This window comes from Osmerus mordax, chromosome 7 (genome assembly GCF_038355195.1).
Source record: "Osmerus mordax isolate fOsmMor3 chromosome 7, fOsmMor3.pri, whole genome shotgun sequence".
Classification (NCBI taxonomy): domain Eukaryota; kingdom Metazoa; phylum Chordata; class Actinopteri; order Osmeriformes; family Osmeridae; genus Osmerus; species Osmerus mordax.
In genome coordinates this window covers 8,397,004-8,415,593 of record NC_090056.1, presented here as the reverse complement: position 1 = coordinate 8,415,593, position 18,590 = coordinate 8,397,004, and the positions used below count along the sequence as shown (strand labels likewise).

Genomic DNA, 18,590 nt, shown 5'->3' with positions numbered 1-18,590 from the left:
CTCCTCTGGCTGGGATATCAAGCAGGCTCGGACATCCCCAGTCTCCCCGTTCTTAAGGGACAGGCTCCGATGCTGCTGCTAGCCTGATGAGGAAGGGACAGGCTCCGATGCTGCTGCTAGCCTGATGAGGAAGGGACAGGCTCCGATGCTGCTGCTAGCCTGATGAGGAAGGGACAGGCTCCGATGCTGCTGCTAGCCTGATGAGGAAGGGTTAACCTCTTGCCGGTGTGATGGGCCACCTTGCTAAATATAACCCCCCTCCGCAGGGGAACGCACAAGCCTCCGACTGCACTCCCTCTGTCAACACTCTGGCTCGCACACACTGTCTCCGGCACGCTCGCTCCTCCTGTCTCTGTCAGCCTCCGCTACTTGATCTAACACTGCTTTCTCAGCACCCACAGTGAGTGGGATCCTGCTGCAGAGCAGGGCCATGCAGGCGATAGTCTGTCTGGCTGCTATCATCATCATCATCATCATCATTATCATATGGATAGAAGATGTTTTATGCAGCGCAATAGATAGAATACTAGAACAGTGAAATAGTGAATTGTTATATCACCTAAAGCAAGACACCTGGATATGTGGTTCAATAAAAAAAACGAGCCTAGATTGTAATGAATGTTTATTCTTTATGGTGTCCAAACCTGAACTTTGTTCTCCTGAGAGAGGGTGGCAGGATGAAAGGGAGTGTGTCTCTAGATCCTTCTTTGGTCCAGGCTCCTTTGTCTCAGCAGTAGGTGAAAATTGGCCCTTGTGTTACAGTCCCAGTTCTCATGCTGCACAACTGGTCTCTTCATTAAAAGGAAGCAGCGCAGTCAAATCTGTTCCAGATTATTACCATATGTCTGCAGAGCCCAGAGTATAGCAGCAGACCGGCTCCCATCCGACCCTCTAATTTCTTATCCCAAAATTGGACATTTGGGTCGCTGTGTGTCGACGTCCCTCCCTTCCCCCGGCGAGCACAGTACGTTCTCACAGGATTTCTTCTCCCGTTTTAGATGTAATAACAGTGCAGCAACCTTTCAGCAACATTGGGGGAACTGTTATGCAGAGACTGGGATGTGACTGGGTTTAACCCCTTCGTCTGTGTTTGCGGAGAGAGGGAAGCCTGCCGTCTCTGCCGGTCTGTTTGTTTGTCACTAGGCCTTATCTCTCACACGCACGTTTTCCCCAATGCATGTATTGTACCTCCGCAGAAATAGCTGAGGCCTGCCATCACAGACTAGTTGCCTTCATTAAAAAAAGAATAAATCTCCCAGTGGCTGTGAAGGGCTCAGTTCTAGCCTAATGAATGCAGAAATATGCCCGGCTTTTACAGTGAGCTCAAAACATAAAGAAAGTGAACTTTCTGTGTAGGTGGCTGTTTAAAAGGGATCTTTGTGTCACCCAGTTTGAAAACCATTGGTCCGGGCTGCCAGTCCCAGCATGCACCTCACCTCTGTATGAATACAACACTTGTCTGATGGAGTGGGTCGAATGCCCCCCTATCGTCCAGAGATCCCACACGGGCTATGACTCCAAAAGGCTTGTCTCACAGAGAAGCTGCAGAGAGTTGGAGAGATTTACCATGGAGAAACTTAAAGCTCTTGGAAGGAGACGGACGGCAATTCTTTTTCCTCGCTGACGGAGATTACAAGTTTTATACCTCGTGACAGTCGAATATAGGTTGAATATAGAACGTGTGGAAATGTGAATTCGGGAAATGTATGCCAGTTTACGGTGTTGGCAGTGTTGGTATTGAGAAATGGCATAGAGGGTGACTATCTTGTCTCAGGCATGCTGAGGTTAATACTAATAACCAAGGTTGACAGGGGCAGAAATGCTATCTGGACCCCTGATGATGTCTCCAGTCGTGGAAGAATGAGAAGTGATATATAAATCTATTTTAGACGTCGGAGCATGGATCTTGTGGTGAACCCGTTTCCTCTTCCACTCTTGGTTACATTGATGAAGTGTTAGCGTCATTGTTCATTATGAAGCTCTTCATGCGATGCTGTTCAGGACCAAAATAGTGACTGCCTTAGAGGGCTAATTAAAACCCATTTTGAGAAAAGACTTAGTTCTTTCTTTGCCCACTTGTTCTGACAGCAGGGAGCACGGTCTTGGAGAGGAGGTTCAAAGCAAGTGTTTAGTGGTTGCGTTGGATGAGGTAATTCTGCAGGTGCTGTTTTTCTTAATGGCGGTTGGCAGGAGTAAAGTTGGACTAGCAAGTTGTTCAGGTGGTCAATGAGATGAGTTCAAGGAAGGCAGAAAGGTGCTCAAATGGTCAACTCGGTCCGTCAAATATAGACAAGTTCGTAAAGTGTTTGAAGCGGGATTGGAAAGATTGAGAGACTTGCTATATAGGGGGGCTCTAACCAGAGCCGTTGGGAAGATCTGTGGTCAGGATGTTCCTTTACTGGAAGAAACGAGGTGCCTATGAGCTGGAGAGCCTCCCTTCCTCCCTGACAGAGCTGGGGGCTGAGCGCTACTCCTGGTCCTCCTCCCTGGACATCATCCACGACCTGTGTGGTAAGATGGGGTGGGGGGTGAAGGGGGGTGGGGGGGTGGGGGGGGGAATCAGTAGACACTTGGTGGCGGCGTGTGATGGTAAGGGGCCAAACGTTACGAATATCATATTACACAGCCCAGAGTGTATTTTCTTAGGTCACAAGATCCTAGAGCATTGCCTTTGCCCAATAACTTTTCAACATAGCAATTGTATAATTTAGCCAGTCAGATAGGATTCCAATGTAAGGTGATCATGGAATGATTACATGATAAAGGTTGCAATGCTACATAATGCATATGAATCAGCCATCTCCGCCAAGCTGTCATATGACACTTGCCTCTGCGGATGGTCTGGTTCACACACATCAGTGAATCTGCGCTCAGCATTTCAGCACCATCATGGAAAAGCGTTTTTTTTTTTTTTTCCATTGCTAGCTTCTTCCGTGGAAAGCCCTCAGTGACCTGGCATGGAGAGCAGCGCAGAGCGGATGGGATGAGAGCCGGTGCCGTGGAGATGAAATATTTACCACAGTAGAAGTGCATAGCTGAACTGAAATGGGCCTCTGTCTCCGCTCAGTGCTCTCTGAAGCAGTGCAGGCAACGGCACAGTCCCCCTCTTTCCGGTGCATGTGCCCTCCTTAGCGATAACACAGAGGGCTGGACACAGGAATGCACTATATCCAGTCTTCTATACACAGCCAGCCAGCCAGCCAGGGTCTTGGAGGTCTTCCTGGATGCTGGCCACCTTAAGGAATCATTTGAAGCAGATCTCTGTGTTCCAGAGGTAGACCGGAGCGAGCAGCTGAACGCCACTGAGAGGGGAAAAGCCGGGCTTTGATGCTCACCTGCTCACCGGCCCTGTAATTAAGCCTGGAGCAGCTACCCCCAAAAACGGTTCTGAGCCGTGCTCTTGTAGTCTCAGCCTCGACAGCACCCACCTCAGCTTCTGAGCCTCGCTCTCAGACCGGGCATTAGCTCTCATCCTCCGTCTTATATTTAGCCCAAACCTATGCTCCGACCAAAGCCTCATCCCCTAGCCTCAGAACCCCAGGCCTCTTAATCTCTCAGCCTTAGGATCAGTCTCAGTCTCAACCCTCAAACTTAGCTCTGCCACGAGTGATAAACGCCCAGTTCCCCGGGCCTCCATCCCCGCCTTGGCTCGAGCCTGAGACACATTTTCAGTTCCAGCCTCAACCTTAACCCCCATGTCCTTTATCCTTAAAGAATGAGTAGCCTACACCCTGGCATTCCTCAGGCCATAATGAGCCTTGAGGTCCAGTAATGAGGGAACATACCTCTTTCTGCCTGTCTGCCATGTTATCCCATAGCTCATAAAGAAAATGCCCTGACACACTGGGTTGTATTATATAATGAATCTAAATAACCAATTACTGTATTCCAACTTTACATGAAATCCCCTCCTCAAATCGGGTTTAAGAGTATTAGGCCCACAAACAACACCAAACTCTTTCTCGGATTAAAAATCCATGTCCATCTTGTCTTGTGACAGAATTCTTTTATTTTTTTTATTTTTTTCACATATTAATTATTTTCAATGGATATAATAACAATGGTGACAGTCACCTGTTTTTTTTTAACACAGTTTTGTGTGTTTGTCCACGTTCGTAGACGAAGCAGTGGAATGAAAGGTTTTCTGTTGTTGTTCCACTCGTCACCCTGCTCTGGGAGAGTTTCCACTTGGTGTTTAGCATTGGACGAAGCGTGTCTGTGCGAGTGCCACTGCAGGGGTAAACCAACATGAGCAGGACGGCTTTGTTCAGGCCCCACTGCCACTGTGCGTGCTGCAGGAGGAACAGCTGCAGTGTTGAGCACACCCCAAACCTGACCAGCTCAGCAGACGAGAGCAGACTAATGACCCTGGTTCAATAAACTCACCCTGCTCCCATACACACCTTGGGCCTGCGTTTGTAATTAATGGACAGGCTTTTACATGTAACAGGACATCACCGACCTCCCAATGAATGTGCGTTTTTTTTTTTGGGGTGTGGGGAGTGGTGGTTCAAGCCCTGTCATGCATTGGGACAACTAATGTGCTGAATAAGCGTAAAGCTTATACACACAGAGCTTTGCAACTGATCCAGCTTGCAGAAGCACCTTGTTCCTTCGAAGCCCTATCTCTCTGCCTGACCACCTACCAACCAGTCTCTCCCTGACTGTCTGCCTGACTACCTGCCTGTCGCACTGCCTGCCTGTCTGACTGCAGGCCTCCCTCTCTGGTGCCTGTCGCCCTGCCTGCCTGTCTGACTGCATGCCTCCCTCTCTGGTGCCTGTCGCCCTGCCTGCCTGTCTGACTGCAGGCCTCCCTCTCTGGCGCCTGTCGTCCTGTCCTGCCTGCATGCTTGCCATCTGTCTCCTGCCCTCCACGGGATAGTGTTGCATAACCTCCTCCTGAGCAGACAGTGTTACCAGCCTGGTCAGAGAGAGGGAGCGAGAGGGGCGGAGGGGAGACATTCTCACATCGCGCTCGCATGAAAAAAAAAAAAAGGACTAGAACAGACCCCCAAAGTGCCATGGCAAGAAGCTCACCAAATTGAAGGCAGGCAGAGGCGTTCTTCACATTCCACATAAAAACGTGCTCAAGGCTGGCGGCTGAACGTGTGCTTGGCACGGCTTCTTCCTGACTAAACATGGAGCTGTGCTCCTGGGGTCTGGGGGATGGGGGAGGGGGGGCAAGGGTTGTTGACGCCATGCGTGGCCGGGTGAGGTGTGACGGCACCAATGACGCGGGCCCCGAAGTGGGAAACGTTTCCGCCATGGCTGGATGTGGGTGTGTCTGTATTCACCTGTGCGTGTCGGTGTGTGTCAGTTGGTTGGCGTGGTTGAGCTTAATTGCCCCGTGTTGTTCCACAGGAGTGAAGTGACCAGTCACCAGGCCCCAGGCGGGCTCCTCGTAGAGGGAGGGAGAGTGACAGTTGCCGGGAATGGGTTGGGTGCTGTTCTCTTTTCAGTGTGCAAACTCACTGTTTGTAATCATGTGTATGTGTGCACGTGTGTTTGTTTTTGGCTCATTCAGCAGTGCTGAGTCCAGGGATTCCTGTTCATCAGAGAGAGAGAGAGAGAGGGGGGGGGGGGGGGGGGATGTGGAGAATAGAGTGAGAGGGAGAGGGGAGGGGGAGAATTGGACTGAGTGGAGAAAGAAGAGGATCAGGTATTGGAAGGAGGACAGTTGATGTCAGTTCATCTACCGGGAGAGATGGAAAAACAGAGGTCACAGATTAGTTTCCGTCATATATTTAGAACAAAGATTTGAACTATTCCGCAGTGATGTGTCACAAGGTTCAAGTTAGGGTACAAGGTGAGAGAGCGTGCTGGAAGTCGGGTTGGAATCCAAAAGCCAGACCCCCGTTAAAACCCTTTGGCAACCCACCGTGCATCTCAACCAAGCCATGTTTGTCGCAGCAAAACCACGTTGGCTGAATCGTCGGAAATGAGCGTGTTACGTTGTTGCAATCTGGAAGAGCATCCAGCCTGTCCTGGAGAAGCTAGAAGCAGGAGGCTCCCTCCTACTGCAGCCTGCTGCCTGGAGACCCGGAGGGAGCCATCAACACACAGCTTGCTGGCAGTGGCCACAGTGAGAGCGCGTCTCGGCCGGCTCCCAGCGCAGGAGGGAACAGCCTGGGGAGGCTGAGACAGGACTGCAGAGGGCCTAGCTGGATGGATGGTGTTTTGGGGAGGCTGGCTGTGTGTGGACTGGCTGGGTGTGCTGGGGAGGCCGAGGCAGGGAGGGAGCAGGAACAGGACCCCGTGTCCACCTTCCCCTCACTAGGAAATAGACATCGAAGTTCACTTCCAATCATCACATGTTTTGAAGGGTGAGAGAGTTCACAGGCCCTATTGTTTTTATTTGATGTTTACTCTCATTTAATGAGGTTATTGAAGACAGGTTGACCTTGGGACATATTCGGGGCAGCAGCTTCAGAAGGGGGCCAGCCAGAGCTCTGTGGTATGCACCAATTACACAGTTTTCCCCCTGCTTCTCCATGACCCCTGACCCCTGAGTGAGGCTGTAGCCAAGTGGATGACTCAGTGACTGACTGGTTTCCAGTGGCTGGCTCTGGCCACCGCTCACTGTTGTTTCATGACCTAACTTGGACGTTTAGCAGGGTCTCCCTGTGGCTGGTTGCATGTGTAGCTGTGAGTGAAGTCACTATGAGAGAGATAAATTCAGCCCGTCGGCCAGTTTCTTGGTCAGCCAAACTGCTTTGGACCGGCTGGAAGCGCTCGCTGGGCTGTTGTAATAAGTGGCGTATGTGAGTGATGGTGGGGAGGCGGTAGCAGACCCCTGGGGGGGGGGGGGAGCCCCATCACAGTGGGCTGACCTGGCTGCTTAGCCGAGACACCACGGCCCGTTCTTACTGTTCAGACCTGTCATGTCTGTTGGGCGACTCTCTGTCTCTCTCTCTCTCTCTCTCTCTCTCTCTCTCTCTCTCTCTCTCTCTCTCTCTCTCTCTCTCTCTCTCTCTCTCTCTCTCTCTCTCTCTCTCTCTCTCTCTCTCTGGGTCTCAGTCGCTCTAGCTCTCTCTTTGTCTCTTTATCCCTTTCTCTCTCTCCCTCTTCCATTCTCTCCGTCACACATTCTACTGTCGTGGTTCTCCTCATTAATCAGACAAATATTGGTGTGCCGAATATCTTCATGTTTTCTTTATCGTCTGTGTACCTTTTTCAAAATAAACACATTCTTTTATCATCCGATGCAGGGGTGGGCACAGGGAAAGCAGTCCCATAGATCTGGATGCTTGTTTGACAGTGAGGATTTGCGAGGGCTGCAGAGCACACTACTTTAACACAGCACCAGAACATAACTTCCTCTGACTTCCTCCATGTTCTTCCTGTCTCTTTGGTCCCTTTTAGTTCTCTCTGATCTCCGCCCAAACACGCACCCCTCCCCGTCTTTCCATTTTAGTCGCCTCGCATTATTTGTTTGGCTCAGTCACTTTCTCTCAGTCCTGATAACAGACTATAATGGATTGTTTTGAAAGGTATCTCTCTCTCTCTCTCTCTCTCTCTCGCTCTCGCTCTCACTCATACTATTATAGTATGAGGCTATTCTAGTGGGTTTCCAGGTTGGCCTGGTATCTCTTTGTGTGTTTTCATCGCGACAGCGGTGTTTTCTAACGGTGTGTTTCTCCTGTTTCAGATGAGAAGCCCGTCCAGGAGGAGGACTGGGTGGTGTGCCAGCACCCTGAGTGCCCGGAGCGCCGGCGGGCGTCCAAGGTGAGAGTCCTCCCAACCCACGAGGTGTGCTGAGGGAATGGCTGCCTAGCAGACTGGACAGGTTTAACCCAAGAGGGCTAGTTTGGTTTGAGCTTGTCCCCATAAGGCCCCTTTAAGGCCCCTTAAGTCTTTGACTCCCACAGCGCTAGTGGGAGGTCTACTGGACCTCTGTGCTCTGGAGCCTCTGTTACACAACCGCAGAGTGAGACAGACAGGGCAGACTTCTTTTCTTCTCGGAGGTGATAAAGGGTGTAAGGGAGTGTGTCTGGCCACTAGACTATGAAATATATGATTCCTTTGAAGCCACTGGTCGTTTGAAAGCGTCCGGGTCTGGCTGGTGGAGCTGGGAAGCCAGAGCAGGGTGTACTGGGCCCTGTCCCAGCCCTGCTCCACACCACCGGAGCAGGGTGTACTGGGCCCTGTCCCAGCCCTGCTCCACACCACCGGAGCAGGGTGTACTGGGCCCTGTCCCAGCCCTGCTCCACACCACCGGAGCAGGGTGTACTGGGCCCTGTCCCAGCCCTGCTCCACACCACCGTAGCGTCAGAGCACGAGGGCTTCCCCTCCCGTTCTGTTTCGGTGACAAAGTGCACATGTGCCCTCACAAAAGAGCCGTGGGTGGAAACAATGGGGCGAAATGAGAGTGGAAAATTGAATAGCAGTATAAAACAACACAAGGCCGGTTATATATAGTCTTTCACTCTCGCGACTGAGAATAATAAAGTTGAGGCTGGAGGAGAGCTGGAGTGCTTAACCTGACTGTCCTCTCAGCCCCTTCCAAGCTGCATGTTATTGAGCGGCTCCCCTCCTCCTACCGCCCCCCACCCCCCCAGCAGACCCCCTTTCCCTGAAAGATAAAAACACTGCAGCACTATCCTTCCGCACTTATATGAAACAGACAACGAGAGCCCCCCCCCCAGCCTTTAAGGATTTGTTTGCACAGAGTCGAGCAAGAAAATCAGATAATGTACACAGTGTATGTAATGTCTCTGTGTGTGTGTGAGAGAGAGAGACCCGTGCCACAGTGGGAGCCCATTTGGGACTCACAACGCCACCTGTCTCCTTGCCCTAGGTCACGGCTGACGTTACATAAGGAGATTAGGCCCAGGCTTGTTAGTGGGGCTGTGGACTGGGCCAGGCCAGAGGGAAGGACTGGGAACAAGAGGGTTGTTTTTAACCACGTGAGACAACTCTGTTCATCCACCTCTCCTTCACTCCAATCCAACTCCTTTCATTTACCTGTGTTTGGATTAGGCTACCTATATGTGGACTGATCTCATTTGTCGGTTAAGCCACGAATAAGTTCATAAGCGTGTGTGGATTTCAAGTGAGGTCGGTTCATGGTAATTTTGGCATGTCTAGGTATTGCAAGATACTTAGATACTTCTGTGCGGCAGTTTTCTTGGGGGGGGGGGGGGGGGAGCTATGAGTGTCCAGCAGGGGGCAGTAGCACAGTACATTCCGGCTCTCATCTCCTCTTGTTCTCTGTGATGTTGTCTCTCTGAGTCAAGTCTGCCCAGTCTATAGAGTACAAACTGCTTCATTAGAACATAAACATATAATGGTGTATTATATCCCATGTGGTTGTAAACGCATCAAAGGAGGCCTTTAACTTGCTTTGAAGGAGAGACATTAAACTTTTATACTTCACATTAAGAGGATTTAAGGACCCCCGAACAATCCCTTTAGAACACAGCTTTGGTGTGGCAGGCCCGAACACGGAGCACTCTCAAGCTCTGGAGCAGAGGAGCTGCTCTCTCTCCCCCTCGGGTCTGGCTCCCTCTCCTCACAGCCTCTGTCGCTTCTGAGCCGGGCTTCAGGGGACTGTTGGCAGGCAGACCTCAGGTCTGCTCTGCTGTTTGTCAGCGTCCTCCAGGGCTGGGTGTATGTCACCTCGCTCAGGGCCACTTGTAGCCGAGTTCAGCTGAATCACTCCAGGTGTTCTGGACACTCACAACCCCAGTGTGTCATTATCACATGAAACAACATGTACGGTTGTCAGTCGTTTGAGATGGCCTGATACTTGAATGTGTTGCCAAGTGAGGTAACCACCCAACAACACACACACACGGTTTGTGGAGTTGTGTACGTGAGGTAGAAGGGACTTTAAAACTGGTTGAAACACCAGATTCACACAGAGTGTGTGACTGTGGGCTTGAGCTGTGCTGGTTAAGAGAGCATTGTGAGGTGGAACCGAGGATCTGGGCTCCCACCACACAGCTAATTCCTCCTGCTAGCTCGCTAGGCTATCTGTTTACAACAGAACAGGATCAGGCAGGGCCCACAAGGTGTGGGTTCCCATGGCAACAAGCCCCTTTCCAGACCCAAACAGCTGGATGACGGAGCAGGGAGGGAAGGATTGGGAAGAAAGGCGTGGCTTAGAGGGGGAGGAACCCCCCCACACACAGTCTTTGACGCTTTCCTACCATACCTGTATCTGTTGATGACTAATATATTTCCGATGTTTTGGTTTCACTATAAGTCATATTTATCCATCCTATGACTCAAGCACATTATCCCCCTCTAGAGGAGTACCTAAATATGTAATTATATAGTACTTTCGGTCAACAGTTGTCCATGAACGTGTTACTCACAGTACTTTCCCTCAAACATTTCCCATGTGGTCCCATTCCTCAGATACAGACATTCATAATACAACAGAATTATATGACAACAACCATAACTTATTGCTCAGTAGGCAGCCACATTTACAAGCAGCCTATCTTACCTCACGAAGGGCCTGAGTTTTTTTTCAATCCCAGCCGTAATGTAGGGAGCCTACTCTAAGTCACTTGTCATGTGCATACGTAATGGCCTCTGTATTGATGGAGAGACATGTGCAGAAGTCTCCTTGCTGCTCTGCCTTCTGCCCTCTCCTGCCAGGCTCAGTGGCCAGCTCCTTGACACGGACAGATTAGAAGACTATTTAAAGCAGCTGTGTGCATCCTTTTAATTTTCTCTGTCCTTTCTCCTCCTCCTCCTTTTTCTTTTCCTTTTTTACGTGTTCTGGGTTAATGAAGAACATGCCGTCTCTGTTTGAAAAGATCTTGGACACCGATACCGGACAACAGCACTGGCTAAAGACTTAAAGTTCCCCCTTAGAGTTGTGGTTATCTAACCAAACATATTTGCCTGGTGTGTGTACGTTTGCGTCTCATTAGGCTACATGTTCTGGGACTAGGCTACATGTTCTGGGACTAGGCTACATGTTCTGGGACTAGGCTACATGTGTGTGGTCATCAGCGAGGCCAGGGCTCCAAGCAGTCCGTTGTTTGTTTACACAAATTGCTCCAACATCCTCAGGGTCAGCTATGGCAGTTCATTCTGGTATGGGGAGTAACATTTCTACGTAATTCGCGGTTGATAGTCATCTGCATATTCATCACAGCTTGAATTGCACTCAGATAGACAGGTTGATGACTCATGCGGAGAAATTGGAGTCTTTGATTGGGGTTTCTGGATAGAGAGAGAGGAAGGGTGACCTCATGGCTGAAGGAAAGTTTGCTGGATGAACAGATTGGATATTGGGCTGTTATGACGAGCTGTGGCACTGACATGCTGCAGTCAGACTGACTCTGGTAGAAGGATTCTTCAGGAAAAGTAGGCTAATCACTTTTCAAGGTGAAATAACCCCTTTGGAGCGGTGCCTTTTGATACGCCTTTAAGACTGTGGCACTTTATAATTTTAAATCGAGGGACCAGCCAGACTCTAATGATAGGTTGGACTGTCGTTATAAACAATGAGACCTGTTCACAAGACACTTGTGGAGAATAAAGTAGGCCTATGTAGTGTGGCTGGGAAGTTTACTGAGAGAAAACGTCACATCTATAACCATGGCAACACACCACATAACTACATATCACTACCTGTGGTAACAACATTGTAGTTCCACAATGTACTGTTTAGAGGTACATGTAGGCAAAGTTATTATCCGAGTGAAACTTGGTATGAGGCAGGTTGGGCTTTTTAGTAGTAACTGGATGTTAACATTGACCTTGTTTTGGTAACACAACCTTCACCTGCCCCTTTACAACATCCACGTATCCCTCACACCCCTCCCTCATACTGTGCCTTCATACACTTCTGTAATAACCTATCCTGCTAAGACTCGATACCAATACAATATTCCACTTAATACATAGTCAATCTTATGTACCTACGGTGTCTTTACAATAGGTTTTGCTATAGTTACGTGGTAGTTAACGTGACCTTAATGTAAAGTGCTGATCGTGACGACTGTAGCACCTGTGGAGGGCAGAGTGGCAGCCTAGCTGGAGGCTGTCCTAGATGTAGTTCATGACAGCTGAGGACGAGGAGGCTCATGTCCTGCCTCTGTGTCTGAGCATGGAACATCTCAGCCTGGCTCAAACTAGCCCGGAGTTCTCCCCCCAGAGCAGACCCCAGTCAGCCCATGCTGTACTCTATATTTTTGTTGTTGATATCATTATTGTGCCTGGTAGATTATTTTATTTTGTACTCTTATCTTGTTCTTTTTTCCTGTGCCTGGTAAATTTCAGACCGTTCCTTGACTCTAACCACCGATATAATGTTAGAAGTAAGCTCTTCTAATCCTTGATTTCCTGCTGTACTTTCTATGTACTATTTATAGATGGCTTTGGAGGAAAGCGTTTGCTAAATGAATACAATTGAAATGTCAAATGTAAATGTTAGATGGTTGTCTGTCATGAAGCCATGAAGCATGCTTCTGGTGCATGCTAGCTAGCGCTGCAGTGTGGAGCCTGCCAGACTCCAGCCAGGCTGCTGTGCGAGAGGGAGGGAGACTTTTGGCGTTTGGTCCTTCAGCAGGCATAAAAGGTTTCAGGCGGTGTCACTGGTTTTTCTCGACAGGCTGTGGCAAGCTCTCACCCCCCCCTCCTAGACCCACACAGACGTAGACATCCGCTATTAGCCAATAAACAGCTACCATACACAGATTGAGAAAGGGCCAGGTTATTTCCACATATGATCTCGAGATGGTTTTTTTCTTTGACTTTTGTGGGAAAAAACTTTTGTTTTGCCTACTTTTAACTTCCAGAAATGTCCAAGGCAGGTCATATCGCGTAACCATAGTGGCCTGACCTGTCGAGCCTCACTAGACATGGCTAACAATCAGAAATACAAAACTGTACACACATGTGAAATGGGTACCTTAGAATTGCAGTAACTACAGAGACACCACATTCCATCCAACAATAACAAACATGGATGGTTGAGTGTCGTGTGCCAGGCGGTGGAATGTCTTCCCAGGAAAGCGGTCCCTGTGACGCCAGCCCCGAGCCCCATGAGAAGCCGGGACAGGAAGCAGTATGGGAGCAGACAGGGGAATAACAGGAAGAGGGCACCTGACTGGCGCTAGCGTCCTCTCCAGTGGGGCTAACCTTGACCAATATAGCGGGGGTCAAACACTTTGAGGACAGGCCCTCCAGTGGAGAGATGGGTCGAAAAAAACGACCCCAATCTCTCGCATACAAAGAACCTCTCCACAGGCGTTGTCCTGGCCCTGTGTTTGTAGACGGGGGCAGCAGAGTGAGAGCGGTCATAATGATGATCATGTTGATGAACATCCACCGGCACAAACTGCTCTGAGGGAGTCTTCTCATACACTCAATACTAGAATCCAGTTATGAGAATCATATACTGATAAAAAGTTTTAATTTCTCGATATTGATAAAGGCGTTATGGCCAAAACATAAACAAAATGGGTAGCCTATGTGTAGCTTTGCTTATCCTGTTGAAGGTTAGGAGTAAAAATGAGAGACAAATACAGAGAAGATTCGACACCGAACCAGACAAAGGCTTCAACTTTATTGTCCATGGAATGGATGTAAAGCCAGGGAAAGCTACTGAGGGGAATGCCCAGTGTTGAGTCAGTAGAACAAGTGTTTCCTTAACCTATAGGAGCGCACACACTTCCGAGGAGAGGGAGAGGCAAGCCTGCGTGGGTGACTGTGCCTCACATGTTCAAGCTTATTCTCGCCTCTCTTGTGTCAGATTAGCCCCAGGTTCTCTCTGAGCGCTCCAGCTTTAGCAACGCCATACACTCGCCCTCTCTCTCTCTCTCTCTCTCTCGCACACACTCACACACCGAAGGAGCAGCGGAGAGGCTTTTCATTGATGAGGGGATTTGAACCTGTGACACTCGCCAACCGCTGGACCTTGGGACTATTTATCATTCTCCCATCGAAACTCTGAGGGCGTCTGTTTCCCAGCAGCTGCTGGTGTTTGTCTACGGCAGGTGAGTGATCGGACGAGCTGTGCTGCTCCCTCCCAGCCCTGGTATGCTGGGGTCTGAGTTCTGACCTCAAGTTTGCGGGAAAGAGAACAGAATGTCTGAACCAGTCGCAGTATCGGTGTCGGTGTGTTGTGTCGATTCGCGCTGGGTTATTTTCTGACAGCCTCTGTGCATGAAACGGCACCTCCGTTTGTTTACTAGGTCCCTTCTAGTTAGGTTTGAACCCAACTTGGAAGCGATGCAGGCAGAGAGGTTGTTAAACAAGTCTGTAGTCAGCTGGTGTGAGACAGGAGAGCAGAGGGCCGAGTCTGTTTTTGTGACCTCTCCTTGCTCTCCTGCCTTAATTAGCCGGACTCTCTCGCTCTCTCTCTCTCATTTCTCGCTCTCCCCCACCTCTCTGTCTTCTCTCCCTCTCTGTGTCTCTCGCCCCCTGTCTCTCTCTTCTTCTTTCCCTCTGTCCGTCTCCTCTTTCTCCCATCTCTCTCTTTGATCCCCTCTCCCTGCTGTCTGCCAGCGATAATGATGATGGCAAACTTGTTCTTTTTTTTTTTTCCAGCGTCAACATATCTCACATCTGTTTTTTATATCAACAGCCCAAGGTCCCCTAACACCACCCAGGGTTCCCTCTTCCCTTTTGCTTGAAACCTGAGGTGACTTCCAAATGATCCGCTTCCAAGCCCAGAGTGGAACATCTCGTGTCCAAATAGACAGTCGAAGGGAGGCCTAATTTGTCCTGGCCATTTCTAGCTCCAAAATGGATCTTTCTTTTCCCTCTCTCACTTCCTCCTTCTTTGGTCTTGTACACCACCTTCCTGTCTATCTCTCTCTCTTCTCCTTCCCTGAAGCTATGGATAGGAAGCCTGGTTGCGTCACAGTCCAGTATTGCCTGGGACTACGTTCAGTACACTTGACTAGAATAGCGTGGACAGAGACCAGCTGGTGAGTGCTATTTTCTCATGTGGCCACATTGATTGGACGGTTCCTCTCAATGGAAACGTCTTTTTTATGTTCGTCGCAGACGCTTGTTTGACGACGGACGACTATACGGTCAGCTGTTTTTTTCTGTCTTTGGAAAGTGAGTTTTCTTCCTGAAAATGTTTTCTTTTCACTGAAGTAACAGGTGTGAGTGTACTAAGTGCTTGCAGGGTTTCTGTCACTGTAACGTTATTTAGGTTGACATAAGCTGGTACAGGTTTGTTAATACAAAGATCGGACGTTTCAATAGGTGTTGGCTAGGGGTGTGCAAGTACTCTATGCAGTTTATAGTTAAAACTCTGTTGTTCTGCCTGTCAGTGGAATGTTTACTTGACAAAAGGAGCTATTTCCTGAGAGCCAGCGGTAGTTACTGTCCTTGAGGATACTTTTGTGTGTACAACTAGCTGAAGGAACTTTGACCACTGCAGTGTATACTTTTGCAGATAGCTGAGCTGTGTGTGTGTGTGTATATACTTGCGTGTACGTGTGTGTGTGTACGTGTGTTTGTGAAATGCGAAATACCAGTCCTCCTCCCTCAAGTGTGTGTCACAGTTCAGGGATATTTGCTTATGGTGAAAAGGGTTTTGTCCTTGTGCGCTGGACACATTAGCACAATATTTCATGTGAAGCCATGGCATGCTCTTTGACTTGAAGCTTGCTTTGTCCTACACTGGCTGCATATATTCAACTTCTTCTGAAAGCTGGCAAGTATTGTCTTTGACCATATTAGACATGTTACCTCATCCAGTCATGACATGCAGACAGATGATGACATCCTGTGGCCTACTCCTCTCCATAGGATGACTGGCACTGAACTGGAAGTGAATGTTTACAGGTGTACAACCACAATCTGAAATCTGTTGACCTCTGTCTGTTAGAAACATGGGCTCCTACTCTGGCCTCTTTAAGACAACCAAACGCAACAAGTGCCTCTGTTTGAGGAGATCCATATGTGCTTGAGGATGACTGGGCCAGTCTAGAGGAAGGGGGCCTTAATAGGAAGCAGGCAGCCAGCTGGCGGGATAGATGGGGAGATGTGGCCAGACAGGTCTGCAGGGAGAGAGACAGGTCTGCAGGGAGAGAGACAGGTCTGCAGGGAGAGAGACAGGTCTGCAGGGAGAGAGACAGGTCTGCAGGGAGAGAGACAGGTCTGCAGGGAGAGAGACAGATGAGTAAGGGGAAAGACACAGGCAGCCAAGCAAAATATCCAACAGACAGGGCAGGCAGTGTTGCGTAAGGCCATTCAGTAAGAGCCAGGTCCTGGTATCCGGGCACAGCCAGGTCCTGGTATCCTGGCCCAGCCTGGTCCTGGTATCCTGGCCCAGCCAGGTCCTGGTATCCTGGCCCAGCCAGGTCCTGGTATGCTGGCCCAGCCACAGGTCGGGTGGCGGGGGAAGAAAGGAAGAGCCAGCGAGCAGCGCGCTCCTGCCTCTCTTTAACAGACCCACCGTTTATTTATTGAAAAATAAATGAGACCTGGGCTAAGGCCTGAACCGGAGCTCCCTTTGATCCCCTCCCAAGCTGCACCCCCCCCCCCCCTCCCCTCATCCTCCAATGTCTGTTTCCACCTACCGGCCCCACCTAACGGCTACACTGTAACAGGGACTGGACATGGAGCAGGGAGGGGGACTTATCCGGCCATGGAAATGACTTCTAAGAGGAAAAAAGAGAAGTAATGTGTCAAGGGCCTAATACTTGTTTTTTTTCGTTTCCACTCTCCGTGTGATAGAAAGCATGCTCTCCAGGCGTTTAGCTCTTAGCCTTCGTGTGCCAATCGATCATTCTTAATGCAGGACGCCTGCGGCTCCCGCAGTGTCTTCAGCTGCTCGTCCGGCGCTGTCAGAACACAGCTGGACGGTGAGTGGTGATTGGTTGCAGGGTGTCCCACCTTGTTAGTGATTTTAAAGCGAGCCTTAGGGACCCGGAACTATAGTTGTGTCTGCACTCCAGGACAGGACAGGGGAGAGGAGCAGGAGAGAGAGGTCTTCAGCTGCGGCTAGGCTGCCTCTCTGTGTTCAGCCCACGGTCACTGAGATGAGCCGCTGTCGTAGCAGAGCTGCTGGAGTCAGACGTCGGTTGTCTATGGTTGTCTGTCTGTGTTGAGTCACAGTTGAGCTTGTCTGAGTCCAGTCATCTTCCAAACGCAGGACGACAGTGTGTTAGAGAGGTCAGGAAGTTGTCCAGCATGCAGGGAAGGTGCATGAGACATTAATGACGTGTCAGTGAAGTTAGTGTATTTTCATTATTCCGATGGCCCTGGAGGAGTCTGAAAGACTCCTGTCTGGGTTTGGGCGTGTGAGTGTACATAATCATGGTTTTTGAACATGACTGTGCATGAGCGATTCTTACCAATCCCTTGTGGGGGTGTTTTATTTGTATAGATGTGAGTGGATGTTTCTGCGAGTTTAAAAAGACGTCAGCCAAGCCTAATTTATGGTTGTGTGCGTCGCATGTGTGTACGTGTGTGCGAGTGTGTGTGTTGCCTGTGCGTGTGCGTGTTCCCCACACATTCAGGACACGGATGTGCAGCCACTGTGAAGCAGTTGCCTCCCACACAGCATCATGACTGACGAGGGTGGGGGAGGGGGGTGTACGGGAGGAAGATGTATTACTCCTCACAGGCATCAAACCAAAGTGAAGTTGCCAAATGACGGATGACAAACCTGCCCAGACTGGTCCACAACAACTGCTACTCGGCAGTGTAGGAGTGGCACCGGAGCGGTGTGTGTGTGTGTGTGTGTAATGAACACTCTTCCAGGTCGTCGTTAGAACAATCCCCCTGATTGTTCCGAGCCCCCGTCCTCGGACAGCTCCGGAGCACCGCACGATCTTGCTCCACCCACGGCCTTCATCGCTGTGTTAAGTACACCCACCAGCACTGGCCCCTGTTGTCCTGGGACACTGTTCGCTAATGTTTCCTGCTGACTGGCCTTGATTTGGGTTTTTATTAAGGTGTGTGTGTGTGTGGTGTAGCAGGAAACCTACTTTTGGAGTAGAGGCTGTGGTCATGGATTTTTGAGAGGATGGCCAGGGAATTAGGTTTGCTCTCTGGGCGTAGGCACCACTGGACAAACAGCAGGAGTATTGTGTGTGTGTGTACGTGTGTGTCTTCAGGCCTTTGTACAGCAAAACACCAAACACAATAAGGGTGCTATTCAAGTCCTGGGACATAGCTTCCTTTTTAAACGGAGTGCTACTTCTCTTGTCTTTCGCTCACATTTTCGGGCCTGCACTGGGACACATTACTGTCAACATATTCATCCACCTTCCCTGCAGACATAATATGCCATGTAAAACACACACACACACACACACACACACACACACAAGACACGCACACAGTGATGTTACGCAAGAGCAAGGTGTGCAATTGAAGGACAGACTAATCTGACAAGAGCGGTAGGGGATCTGTGCGTTTGATCTAGTGCTCTTAGCCGGCCCGTTAGTTTAAGAAAATATCCCTTATATACATGGGAAGTAGTCGTACATGAATTCCCTCTTCTCTATGTGGGCAGATTGTGTGTGTGTGTGTAGTACCAGGGTTTTGAAGCAGAGCGTGACAGTTGAACCCGGGTTGTGTCTCACCAGTCATCTCTCTGAGGGGCAGCTGCCCTCTGGGAGTGTAAACCCAGCGGCCCTCATCCTCCTCAGCCCAGC

At 49.8% G+C, this 18,590-nt stretch overlaps 1 protein-coding gene across 1 annotated transcript in view; it reads left to right on the top strand.

Moving 5' to 3' along the window:
* Positions 1–1,929: 1,929 nt before the first annotated feature.
* The window catches only part of plekhg5b (pleckstrin homology domain containing, family G (with RhoGef domain) member 5b), a 37,131-nt gene continuing 20,470 nt past the window's right edge, over positions 1,930–18,590 (top strand). Inside the window, exons 1-2 of the mRNA XM_067239925.1 lie at positions 1,930–2,511; positions 7,649–7,725. Of these exons, the coding sequence (XP_067096026.1) occupies positions 2,388–2,511; positions 7,649–7,725 (201 nt within the window). The 5' untranslated portion in view covers positions 1,930–2,387. The remainder of the gene's footprint in view (positions 2,512–7,648; positions 7,726–18,590) is intronic.